Raw genomic sequence first — 13,941 nt, forward strand, 5'->3', positions numbered from 1 at the left:
AAACTCACTGTATAAAAATTTGGGGGTCAAAAAAATGTAGTGTCCAAAAAAATGTGTGTGAAAATTTTTTTTGTGTTAAAACAAAATTATATATATATAGTGTATAAAAAAAAAGTCAGTGTTGAAAAATGTGCTGCTTCAAAAAGCAAGACTCTTATTTTGGAAAAGAAAAAAGAAAAAAAAGGTCACAAAACTTCAAACTTGACACCTCATTGGCTGGTTCTGAAAAAAAAAAAAAGATTGTTTAAGTCTTAATTTACCGGAAGTGAGAGTTGCTTTTTGCAGCAATTAATTTTTCAGCATTGAATTTTTTTAACACTACATTTTATACACTATTTTTTTTTTTTACACAAAATGTTTATGCATTGAATTTTTTATAAACTGCATTTTTTTTACAACCGTGTCTTTACTACAAGAGCTTTTTTTGACGCTGAAATTTTTGCGTCTGAATTTTGTGAACTGATTTTTTTTTTACATCAAATCCTGTTGAAAACGTATTTGGAAAAAACATTCACTGTTTTAAAATTCAGTGTACAAAAACTCATTGTATAACAATTCAGTGTCAAAACAAATTTTTGTGTCAAAAAATGTAGTGTATAAAAAAATTTGTGTAAGAAACGTTTTTGTGTAAAAAAAAATGTGTGTATAAAAATTTAGCATGAAAAAATTTGCTGCTTCAAAAATCAAAGCTCTTATTTTTATTTTTTTAAAAAACAAGTCATGTGACTTCAAACTTGACACCTTATTGGCTGGTTCTGAAAAAAGACAAATTCTTTAAGTCTTAATTTTTGGAAGCAGCACATTTTTCAGCACTGAATTTTTTCAACACCGCATTTTCATACACACTTTTTTTTGCACTCAATTTTATAAACACATTTTTTTTTTCTACACAAAATTTTTGAACACTGCATTTTTTTAAAGAAATTCGTTATATACTCATTTTTTCCACACTTGTGTCTTTACTAGGAGAGCTTTTTTTGACACAAAATTTATGTAACAAAACTTTTTATTTTATTTTTTTTAATCATGCCAAAACATGTATTTGGAAAAACATTCACTGGTTAGAAATTCAGTGTCCCAAAAAATTTCAGTGTCCAAAAAAATAGTGTATAAAAATTAAATGTAAAAAAAAAATGTGTATAAAAAATTCAGTGTAAAAAAAATGTAGTGTCGAAAAATGTGCTGCTTCAAAAAAAAAAAACAAGTCACATGACTTCAAACTTGACACCTCATTGGCTGGTTCTGAAAAAGGTTCGATTGCTTAAGTCTTATTTTCTGGAAGTGAGTCTTGCTTTTTGAAGCATTTTCATACACTGATTTTTTTACACTCAATCTTATACTCTGATTTTTTTTACTACATTTTTATACACAGTTTTTTTACACTCAACCTTATAGCCTGATTATTTTACATACACTGAATTGTGATGCACTAATTTTTTTTACAATGAATTTTTTTTTACAACAAATTTTTCATGCACTGAATTTTGATGCAGTAATTTTTTTACACTGAATTTTTTTTTTACAAACCATTTTTACAAACTGAATTTTTTTTTACAAAGTATTTTTATACACTGAATTTATTAACACCGAATTTTCATAAACCAAATTTCGAGTCTTGCTTTCTGAAGCAGCAAATATATTTTTACACTGAATTTTTATACACTGTTTTTATTACACAATCATATAAATTGATTTTTTTTTTACACTAAAATTGTATTCACTATTTTTCTTTTACACTCAATTTTATACACTGATTGTTTTTCATACACTGAATTTTGATGCACTAATTTTTTTACACAAGTCATTTTTATATACTGAATTTTTTTTACACAGTAGTTTTATAAACCAATTTTTGGAGCAGCAAATATTTTTTTTACACTGAATTTTCATCCCAAAATTTTTTAATTTACACAGAAACTTTGTCAAAAAAAGCTTTCGTAGTAAAGACACAGGTGTAAAAAAAAGTGCAAAAAAAATCAGTGTAAAAAAAACAAAACTGTGTTTTTCAGAACCAGCCAATGAGGTGTCAAGTTTGAAGTCACGTGACCTGCTTTGTTTTTTTTTCAAAATAAAAGTCTTACTTTTTGAAGCAGCACATTTTTTGACACTGAATTGTTTTACACTGAATTTTTTATACACACATTTTTTTTTTTACACAAATAAAATGTTCATACTAATTTTTAATACACTATATTTTTCTGACGCTGAAATTTGTTTCGACACTGAATTTTTATAAAATGAGTTTTTGAGAAATGGAATTTTTCTAAATAGTTTTTCAACATCATTTGATGTAAAAAAAAATTGAGTTGACAAAATTCAGACACAAAAATGTCAGTGTCAAAAACACAAGTGTAAAAATGTTTTGTGTAAAAAAATTCAATGCTTAAAAATTTTATGTACATTTTTTTTAAACGCCGCAGTTTTTCCAATGAAATTGTCAGTATAATTTGATGTAAAAAAAATTATAACAAAACAGTTAAAAAATTTTCAACACAAACAGTTCAGTTAAAGACACAAATGAACCTCTCTTTGATATCGACGCTGATTTGAGTTCCACCAGTACCACGTTCGATTCCTTTCTCAGCGTATCGTCATTGTAACCGATTGTTTCACTTCCTGTGGGCGGGGCTTCACACAGCTGCAGTCATGGCATTCTTCTGTCTGGGGTTGGTTTGGTGTCTTCCGCCCTCGCCGTTGTAGCCGTACTGGTCAGGACCGTTGTCCACCAGGTGCCTGTGCGGAATCATTTCATGTTGTTATTTTACAACATTTTGCAACTATTTCTGTTTTATGATGCTTTTTGGCCAGGGTGCTAACTGTTAGCATTTCAGTTTGGCTTTGGATCTTGAGCATTCACGCAAAATTTCTACCAAAATTGCACACCCCAGATTTATATACTTTGGTATGGTTAGCATTTTAGCATGCTAAGATAAGCATGCGAGATTTTGTTTTGTTTTTTTGCAAATTTTCTATTTCTGTTTTATGACACTTTTTGGCCAGGGTGCAAGAGACAAGTGGTAAAAAATGGATGGATGGTAAGGTTAGCATGTTAGCATGCTAGTTTTTTGTTTTTTTAAATACATATTTTACCAGGTATACTCAGTATGGTTAGCATGTTAGCATGCTAGTTTTTTTTAATACATATTTTACCAGGTATACTCACCAGTGACATATTTTTGGGTATTTCACTATTGCCAGTAGTACGCTTGCAATTATTATCCTGTTAGCATATACACTGTTAGCATGCTAGCTTATAATTTTTAGCTAATTTTGCTGCTATTTCTGTTTCATGACGCTTTTTGGCTAGCGGGCTAATTTTTAGCATTTTAGTTTGGCTTTGGATCTTGAGCTTTCACACAAAATTTCTATTGAAATTGCACACCCCAGATTTATATACTTTGGTATGGTTAGCCTTTTAGCATTATAGTTTTTTTTGGTTTTTTTTTAGATATTTGACCAGGTATACTCATGCGTGTCATAATTTTTGGTATTTCACTATCGCCAATAGTAAGCTTGCAATTATTAGCTTGTTAGCATAGATACTGTTAGCATGCTAGCTTACAATATTTTTAAATTTTTTTAGCTAATTTTGCTACTATTTCTGCTTTTAGGACGCTTTTTGGCCAACGTGCTAACTGTTAGCATTTAAGTTTGGCTTTGGATCTTGAGCATTCACACAAAATCTCTACCGAAATTGCACACCCCAGATTTTTATAGTTTGATATAATTACCATTTTAGAATGCTAGTTTTTTTTTAGATATTTTACCAGGTACCATTGACATATTTTTTTGGTATTTCACTATTGCCAGTAGTAAGCGTGTAATGATTATCTTGTTAGCGTAGGTACTGTTAGCATGCTAGTTGAAATTTTTTTTTTTTTTTTTTTTTTTTTTTTTAGCTCATTTTGCCAATATTTCTGTTTTATGACGCTTTCTGGCCAGGGAGCTAACTGTTAGCATTTCAGTTTGGCTTTGTATCATGAGCATTTACACAACATATCTACATAAATTGCACAACCCAGAGTATAATATACTGTGGTACGGTTAGCATTTTAGCATGCTAAGATAAACATCCTAGCTTTTTTTTTTTTTTTTTAGCAAATTTTTCAACTAATCTTAGCATTCTATTTTTATTTTCTTTTAGATATTTTAGCATGTATACTCATCCGTGTCATATTTTTTGGGTATTTCACTATTGCCAATAGTAAGCTTGCAATTATTGGCGTAGGTACTGTTAGCATGTTAGCTTTTATTAGCTAATTTTGCCAATATTTCTGTTACTTGGTGCTATCTGGCCAGCACTCTGTTAGCATTTCAGTTTGGCTTTGGATCCTGAGCATTCACACAAAATTTCTACCCAAATTGCACACCGCAGAGTATTAATATACTTTGCTACGGTTAACATTTTAGCATGCTAATCTTAACATTTGATTTTTTTTTATTTTCTTTTTAGATATATTAGCATGTATACGCGTCTGTGTCATATTTTTTTGGTATTTCACTATTGCCAATAGTAAGTTTGAAATTATTGGCGTAGTTACTGTTAGCATGTTAGCTTTTATTAGCTCATTTTGCCAATATTTCTGTTACTTGGCGCTATCTGACCAGCATGCTAACTGTTAGAATTTCAGTTTGGCTTTGGATCCTGAGCATTCACACAAAATTTCTACCAAAATTTCACAGCCCAGAGTAATAATATAATTTGGTAGGGTTAGCAATTTGGCATGCTAATCTTAGCATTCTATTTTTTTATTTTTTTTTAGATATTTTGTATACTCATCTGAGTCATATTTTTTGGGTATTTCAGTACTGCCAATAGTAAGCTTCCAATTATTGGCATAGGTACCCTTAGCATGTTAGCTTTTATTAGCTCATTTTGCCATTATTTCTGTTACTTGGCACTATCTGACCAGCACGCTAACTGTTAGGATTTCAGTTTGGCTTTGAATCCTGAGCATTCACACAAAATTTCTACCAAAATTTTACACCCCAGAGTAATAATATACTTTGTTAGGGTTAGCATTTTAGCATGCTAATCTTAGCAGTCTAGTTTTTTTGAGATATTTTAGCATGTATATGCATCCGTGTCATATTTTTTTGGTATTTCACTATTGCCAATAGTAAGCTTGCAATTATTGGCATAGGTACTGTTAGCATGTTAGCTTTTATTAGCTCATTTTGCCATTATTTCTGTTACTTGGCGCTATCTGGCCAGAACGCTAACTGTTAGCATTTCAGTTTGGCTTTGGATCTTGAGCATTCACACAGAATTTCTACCGAAATTGCACACTCCAGAGTAATAATAAACTTTGGTACGGTTAGCATTTTAGCATTCTATTTTTTTGGGGTTATTTTTAGATATATTAGCATGTATACTCATCCGTGTCATATTTTTTGGGTATTTCACTATTGCCAATAGTAAGCTTCCAATTATTGGCGTAGGTACTGTTAGCATGTTAGCTTTTATTAGCTCATTTTGCCATTATTTCTGTTACTTGGTGCTATCTGACCAGCACGCTAACTGTTAGAATTTCAGTTTGGCTTTGGATCTTGAGCATTCACACAAAATTTCTACCAAAATTTTACACCCCAGAGTAATAATATACTTTGGTACGGTTAACATTTTAGCATGCTAATCTTAGCATTCTAGTTTTTTTTTTTTTTTTTGATAAATTAGCATGTATACGCATCTGTGTCATATTTTTGGGGTATTTCACTATTGCCAATAGTAAGCTTGAAATTATTGGCGTAGTTACTGTTAGCATGTTAGCTTTTATTAGCTAATTTTGCCAATATTTCTGTTACTAGGCACTATCTGACCAGCACGCTAACTGTTAGACTTTTAGTTTGGCTTTGGATCCTGAGCATTCACACAAAATTTCTACCGAAATTTCACAGCCCAGAGTAATAATATAATTTGGTAGGGTTAGCATTTTAGCATGCTAATCTTAGCATTCTAATTTTTTTTAGATATTTTAGCATGTATACGCATCCGTGTCATATTTTTTTGGTATTTCACTATTGCCAATAGTAAGCTTGCAATTATTGGCATAGGTACTGTTAGCATGTTAGCTTTTATTAGCTCATTTTGCCATTATTTCTGTTACTTGGCGCTATCTGGCCAGCACGCTAACTGTTAGCATTTCAGTTTGGCTTTGGATCTTGAGCATTCACACAAAATTTCTACCTAAATTACACAGCCCAGAGTAATAATATACTTTGCTACGGTTAACATTTTAGCATGCTAATCTTAGCATTCGATTTTTTGTATTTTTTTTTTAGATATATTAGCATGTATACACATCTGTGTCATATTTTTTTCGTATTTCAATATTGCCAATAGTAAGCTTGCAAATATTGACATAGGTACTCTTAGCATGTTAGCTTTTATTAGCTCATTTTGCCATTATTTCTGTTACTTGGCACTATCTGACCAGCACGCTAACTGTTAGAATTTCAGTTTGGCTTTGAATCCTGAGCATTCACACAAAATTTCTACCAAAATTTCACAGCCCAGAGTAATAATATAATTTGGTAGGGTTAGCATTTTAGCAAGCTAATCTTAGGAGTCTAGTTTTTTTGAGATATTTTAGTATGTATATGCATCCGTGTCATATTTTTTTGGTATTTCACTATTGCCAATAGTAAGCTTGCAATTATTGGCATAGGTACTGTTAGCATGTTAGCTTTTATTAGCTCATTTTGCCATTATTTCTGTTACTTGGCACTATCTGACCAGCACGCTAACTGTTAGAATTTCAGTTTGGCTTTGAATCCTGAGCATTCACACAAAATTTCTACCAAAATTTCACAGCCCAGAGTAATAATATAATTTGGTAGGGTTAGCATTTTAGCATGCTAATCTTAGCAGTCTAGTTTTTTTTAGATATTTTAGTATGTATATGCATCCGTGTCATATTTTTTTGGTATTTCACTATTGCCAATAGTAAGCTTGCAATTATTGGCATAGGTACTGTTAGCATGTTAGCTTTTATTAGCTCTTTTTGCCAATATTTCTGTTACTTGGTGCTATCTTACCAGCACGCTAACTGTAAAAATTTCAGTTTGGTTTCGGTTCATAAACATTTCCACGAAATTTATACCAAAATGTCATCTTCTTTTTAAAAAAATCTATAAATTGTCCTGGTTTTAAAGGTGAAAACTACCAAACTGGCCCTTTGATTTGTCAGTCCGTGGTCTATCCTGTTCTAGAAAACAGGGTTTAAAATCTTCAAAGGGTCCTGGCGGCTGAACGTACCTGTAGGCTCCGCCCCCAGGAGGGCCGCGGGTCATGGTGTCGTACCGTAGTCCCCGGAGCGGAGGGGTAGGCGACGGGGGCACGTCCTGTCTCAAGGGTCCTCTCTGCTGGGAGCTAAGGGCCACAAGACAACAAGTCCAAGGACGGTTTTTGACAAACGCCAGTTGGCGGTGCGATGGATTCGGAACAGCTGAGTCGAGGTGGGGGTGTTGCGTTCAATTACCTCGGGTGGGGGTAAAAACCGGAGTCAACTCCCCGAGGGTCCCCTGGCCGTGAACGGGGCTGGCCGGGGGGGTAGCTGGGGAAGGACGGAGGGGACTGAGAGTTGGGGTTGGGGTAGGACGGGGCCTGCTGGTAACCTTGTGGGGACCCCAGATAATGACCTGACCAGGGATGCATGGTGTACTCAGCTGGATCCAATGGACCTCGTCTGGAAAGAAGGAGGTGACGAAGGACAGATTAGGACAACAGCAACTTATCATTGAACAAGTGGGGTTAGCATTTCTTTTTTTAAAGTACTAAACTAAAAACTCTTAAAAACGACATGGGGACTTTTTCACGAGGTTTGCGTAATTTTGCACCGAAATTCTCAGAGTTGATTGGATGTGACGGACGGATGATGACATCACGCGGGCCCTCGGGGGCCACCGAGAAGCCAGGGTCAAAAGGAATGAGGGTGTGTACTTTTGCTTTTTTTTGTTATTGGCTCGTTCCAGACGTTTTTCTGAGACATTATTATATTAGACACATATTCTGAATAATATAAATACAGTCTATTATACAGCATTATTCTCATGTGAATAACATAAATCTAGTCTATTATACAGCATTATTACATAAATAGTCTATTATACAGCAATATTCACGTGAATAATATAAATACAGTCTATTATACAGCATTATTCACATGTGAATAAAATAAGTACAGTCGATTATAGAGCATTATTCACATGTGAATAATATGAATAGTCTATTCTACAGCATTATTCACACGTGAATAACATAAATACAGTCTATTATACAGCATAATACACATGTGAATAATATAAATACAGTCTATAATATGGCATTATTCACATGTGAATACCATAAAGACAGTCTATTATACAGCATTATTCACATGTGAATAATATAAATACAGTCTATTATACAGTATTATTCACATGTGAATAATATAAATTCAGTCTATTATACAGCATTATTCACATGTGAATAACATAAATACAGTTTATTATACAGCATTATTCACATGTGAATAACAAATACAGTCTATTATACAGCATTATTCACATATATACAGTCTATTATACGGCATTATTCACATGTGAATAACATAAATACGGTCTATTATACAGCATAATACACATGTGAATAATATAAATACAGTCTATTATACAGTATTATTCACATGTGAATAACATAAATACAGTGTATTGTACAGCATTATTCACATGTGAATAACATAAATACAGTCTATTATACAGCATTATTCACATGTAAATAATACAAATACAGCCTATTATACAGCGTTATTCACATGTGAATAACATAAATACAGTCTATTATACAGCATTATTCACATATGAATAATATAAATACAGTACATTATACTGAACTATTCACATGTGAATATTATAAATACAGTCAATTATACAGCATTATTCATATAAATACAGTCTATTATACAGCACTATACACATGTGAATAATATAAATACAGTCTATTATACAGAATTATTCACATGTTAATAATATAAATGTAGTCTATTATACAGCATTATTCACATGTTAATAATATAAATGTAGTCTATTATACAGCATTATTGATATAAATACAGTCTATTATACAGAATTATTCACATGTAAATAAAATAAATACAGTCTATTATACAGCATTATTCACATGTGAAAAAAATAAAGTCTATTATACAGCATTATTCACATGTAAGTAACATAAATAAAGTATATTTTACAATATTATTCACATGTGAATAATATAAATACAGTCTATTATACAGCATTATTCACATAAATACAGTCTATTATACAGCATTAATCTCATGGCTGATGGCAATAATGCAAATTGTTTTCAACAAACACTGACAAGGTGTGTTATTGTTTGTGCTACGGCGCCATCTTTTGGACGACGTCGCTCTCATAACAGGTGCTGCTGGGTGAAAGTCTACAGAATTTCCTTCCGTTTAAAGCTTTGAACCGGAAGTACAAGGTCGTTCTGTCTTCTAATAGTCTGTAGCATTTCTTTTCATACGGATTCTTCGTCACTCCACGCAAGGTTTGTAAGTTTTACAATATAACTAAAACTATTTTTATGTACAAAACCATTTCATGTGTGATGTCTGTAAGAGTGATTTCAAGCATATTTGCGTCATTAGCATTAGCTAATATGCTAAGACATGTATTACCGTTTGTGTAAGTATTATTGACTTACAATAACATTCTTTTTGTATTGTTTCAAATTCACCAAAATGCCACCGTGGAAGTATTGAGTCTCTTTAGCTGATTGGAAAGCTAGCTTCCACAGCTTGATGATGACTTCTGTTTTGTTGGATCTGCCGTTTTACTGCCGTGTTACAGGCGCCGTTTGGAATCAGTTAAATCAGGGGTCACCAACGCGATACCCGCGGGCACCAGGTTGCCCGTAAGGACCAGATGAGTCGCCTGCTAGCCTGTTCTAAAAATAGCTCAAATAGCAGCACTTACCAGTGAGCTGCCACAATTTATTTTATTTTTTTTACTAGCAAGCTGGTCTTGCTTTGCTTGACATTTTTAATTCTAAGAGACACAAAACTCAAATAGAATTTGAAAATCCAAGAAAATATTTTAAAGACTTGATCTTCACTTGTTTGAATAAATTCATTTATTTTTTTACTTTGCATCTTATAACTTTCAAAAAGACAATTTTAGAGAAAAAATACAACCTTAAAAATGATTTTAGGATTTTTAAACACATATACCTTTTTACCTTTTAAAATCCTTACTCTTCTTTCCTGACAATTGAAATCAATGTTCAAGTAAATTTATTTTTCTTATTGTAAAGAATAATAAATACATTTTAATTTAATTATTCATTTTAGCTTCTGGTTTTCCGACGAAGAATATTTGTCAAAATATTTCTTCAAACTTATTATGATTAGAAATTCAAAAACAATATTCTGGCAAATCTAGAAAATCTGTATATTTCAAAGTGGATTTTAACCTATTTAAAACATGTCATTAAAATTCGAAAATAATCTTAATCAGGAAAAATGACTAATGATGTTCCATAAATTGTTTTTTTTAATTTTTTCAAAAAGATTCGAATTAGCTAGTTTTTCTCTGAGGTGGCGACTTGTCCAGGGTGTACCCCGCCTTACGCCTGATTGTAGCTGAGATAGGCGCCAGCGCCCCCCGCGACCCCAAAAGGGAATAAGCGGTAGAAAATGGATGGATGGATAGTTTTTCTTTTCATTTTTTTCAGTTGAATTTTGAATTTTAAAGAGTCAAAATTAAAGATAAAATATGTTTCAAAATTTAATTTTCATTTTTTTCGTGTTTTCTCCTCTTTTGAACCATTAGGGATTAGGGACGGCGTGGCGCAGTGGGAGAGTGGCCGTGCGCAACCCGAGGGTCACTGGTTCAAATCCCACCTAGAACCAACCTCGTCACGTTCGTTGTGTCCTGAGCAAGACACTTCACCCTTGCTCCTGATGGGTGCTAGTTGGCGCCTTGCATGGCAGCTCCCTCCATCAGTGTGTGAATGTGTGTGTGAATGGGTAAATGTGGAAGTAGTGTCAAAGCGCTTTGAGTACCTTGAAGGTAGAAAAGCGCTATACAAGTACAACCCATTTATCATTTATCATTTATTAATTTAAGTGTTTTTTTCACCATTTATTCTCTACAAAAAACCTTCCGTGAAAGGAAAAAAAATGTACGACGGAATGACAGACAGAAATACCCATTTTTTAAAAATATATAGATATATATATATAGATTTATTTATTAAAGGTAAATTGAGTTTCTGGCAATGTATTTAAGTGTGTATCAAACTGGTAGCCCTTCGCATTAATCAGTACACAAAAAGTAGCTCTTGGTTTCAAAAAGGTTGGTGACCCCTGCTTTAAATGGAATGTTTAATATTTTTGTTTCCAATGATTTCATATATCACAGAAAACCCGGGAAATCATTTCAGCCCACTCGTGCAGGGACAGGAATTTCTCCCACTCCCACACACACACATGGGAGCACACACTCCCACACACACACTCACGCACACACAGTTGTTGTAATCCGGCCCGGTCCTGTTAATAGATGTTGATGTCTTGTGCCCAGTGGGGAGCAAGTACACGGACAAGTCCCCCGCATAGCTCACATTATGAGGTATTACATTTTATTTCACCGCCACCTCATCAGTCTTCTTTTTTTATGTGTTTATTTTTACCTCCTCTCTCGCTCTTTTTGCCCTTTGGTCAACTGCAACTTTTCATATATTTCCAACACAAGTTTTGTCATATTAGTCAATAAAAGTGTCAATATTATTTCACACTGACTTTATTGGGGCTTAAAGACCGCTAACCAATTATAGATTTGATATATTCATGCAAATATGTTAATAATGTTGCAAAAAAAAAAGTGCTGGTGACAATCTGCCAGTTGTGTCTTTTTTAAAGGTTTAGGTCAGCGGTTTCCAAAAAAAGTCTGCGGGCTATAGAGCGTTTTCCGTTCGGGCTCCAGTACTCTGGAATGCCCTCCCGGTAACAGTTCGAGATGCTACCTCAGTAGAAGCATTTAAGTCTCACCTTAAAACTCATCTGTATAGTCTAGCCTTTAAATAGACTCCCTTTTTAGACCAGTTGATCTGCCGCTTCTTTTCTTTTTTCTCCGATGTCCCCCCCTCCCTTGTGAAGGGAGTCCGGTCCGATGACCATGGATGACCCAGGATGGACCGCTCGCCTGTGTATCGGTTGGGGACATCTCTACGCTGCTGATCCGCCTCCGCTTGAGATGGTTTCCTGTGGACGGGACTCTCGCTGCTGTCTTGGATCCGCTTTGAACTGAACTCTCGCGGCTGTGTTGGAGCCACTATGGATTGAACTTTCACAGTATCATGTTAGACCCGCTCGACATCCATTGCTTTCGGTCTCCTAGAGGGGCGGGGTTGCCCACATCTGAGGTCCTCTCCAAGGTTTCTCATAGTCAGCATTGTCACTGGCGTCCCACTGAATGTGAATTCTCCCTGCCCACTGGGTGTGAGTTTTCCTTGCCCTTTTGTGGGTTCTTCCGAGGATGTTGTAGTCGTAATGGTTTGTGCAGTCCTTTGAGACATTTGTGATTTGGGGCTATATAAATAAACATTGATTGATTGATTGAAACATAAAAAAGTGGAATAAAAGAGCAAACGGGTCAAATGTAACGAGAAAAAGTTGCAATGTTGACTCGAATGACACAAAGCTGGCATGCAAACATTTAAATTTTTTTTTTAAACTGTCATTGTTCCAAAAAAATTAAAATTAACGTATTTAAAATCCATCCACTTAAAATATTTGTTTCCCCCTCAAACTCGACAGTGCGTCTAATGTACAGAGTAATTCTGGTTTTGCTTACCGACCTCGAAGCAATTTTATATGGTACATGGTGTAATGGTAAGTGTGACCAGTAGATGGCAGTCACACATAAGAGGTATGTGTGGACTGCATTATGATGGCAATATGACTCAAGTAAAGACCACCAACATTTTATATGTTCCGTTAAAAATATAAAACATTACACACGGCGCTCAAAAATCTATCAAAATGTTTTAGTACGACTTTGGTAAGCTATGAAGCCGCGCCGCTTGATGGATTGCGGCATAGCTCGGTTGGTAGAGCGGCTGTGCCAGCAACTTGAGGGTTGCAGGTTCGATTCCCGCTTCCGCCATCCTAGTCACTGCCGTTGTGTCCTTGGGCAAGACACTTTACCCACCTCCTCCCAGTGCCACCCACACTGGTTGAAATGTAACTTAGATATTGGGTTTCACTATGTAAAGCACTTTGAGTCACTAGAGAAAAGCGCTATATAAATATAATTCACTTCACTTCATTAAACATGCGAGTATTATTATGGTGTGTGTATAAGGTAAGACATAATATCTGGCATTTTGTTTTGCAATATTATGCAAAAGCAACTTTTCTTACCTTCTGGAACCTGCTGATATGTATTTGGGATCTGCATAAGTCCTGAAAAATTGCACGAGTCCGCCTTTGTAGTCTGTGTGTGACACCGAAGTCTTCTTTTTCTGTATCTTCTTGTTATGTTGCCATTTCTAATATAAAGTAGTGTAAAGTTCAAACTTATATCTGTCAGTAAACTCGCCATGAAAGCGCTAAAACATACCGGTGTAGTGAGTTTTAAATTATTCACCCACGGAACTTTAGTTATTAGAGACTTCCAATCGGACGGTTTTTCATCGGCAGTGCGCCTTATAATCCGGTGCGCCCTATGGTCCGGAAAATACGTTAATCAAAATCAATGTCGTTATGAATTTTTGACTTATTCAAGTTGCCAATTACTTCACATCAAATATTACACTACTACATATTTTGTGTTTGCCATTTAAAACATTGGTTCTTTGACAAAAAGGGTATAAAACAAACAAACACATTTTTATTTTAAATAATAAAATCTTAACGGCGGATAAATCTGATGTTT

General features: G+C 34.2%; 1 protein-coding gene across 1 annotated transcript in view; it reads right to left on the reverse strand.

Moving 5' to 3' along the window:
• Window positions 1-272: 272 nt before the first annotated feature.
• Window positions 273-13,941, reverse strand: part of LOC133564224 (partitioning defective 3 homolog B-like) — a 405,625-nt gene continuing 391,956 nt past the window's right edge. Inside the window, exons 25-27 of the mRNA XM_061918379.1 lie at window positions 7,482-7,688; window positions 7,259-7,372; window positions 273-2,733 (exon numbers count right to left, since the gene is read on the reverse strand). Coding sequence (XP_061774363.1) covers window positions 2,631-2,733; window positions 7,259-7,372; window positions 7,482-7,688 — 424 coding nt within the window. The 3' untranslated portion in view covers window positions 273-2,630. The remainder of the gene's footprint in view (window positions 2,734-7,258; window positions 7,373-7,481; window positions 7,689-13,941) is intronic.

Source organism: Nerophis ophidion, linkage group LG13, assembly GCF_033978795.1.
Source record: "Nerophis ophidion isolate RoL-2023_Sa linkage group LG13, RoL_Noph_v1.0, whole genome shotgun sequence".
In the NCBI taxonomy this organism is placed as follows: domain Eukaryota; kingdom Metazoa; phylum Chordata; class Actinopteri; order Syngnathiformes; family Syngnathidae; genus Nerophis; species Nerophis ophidion.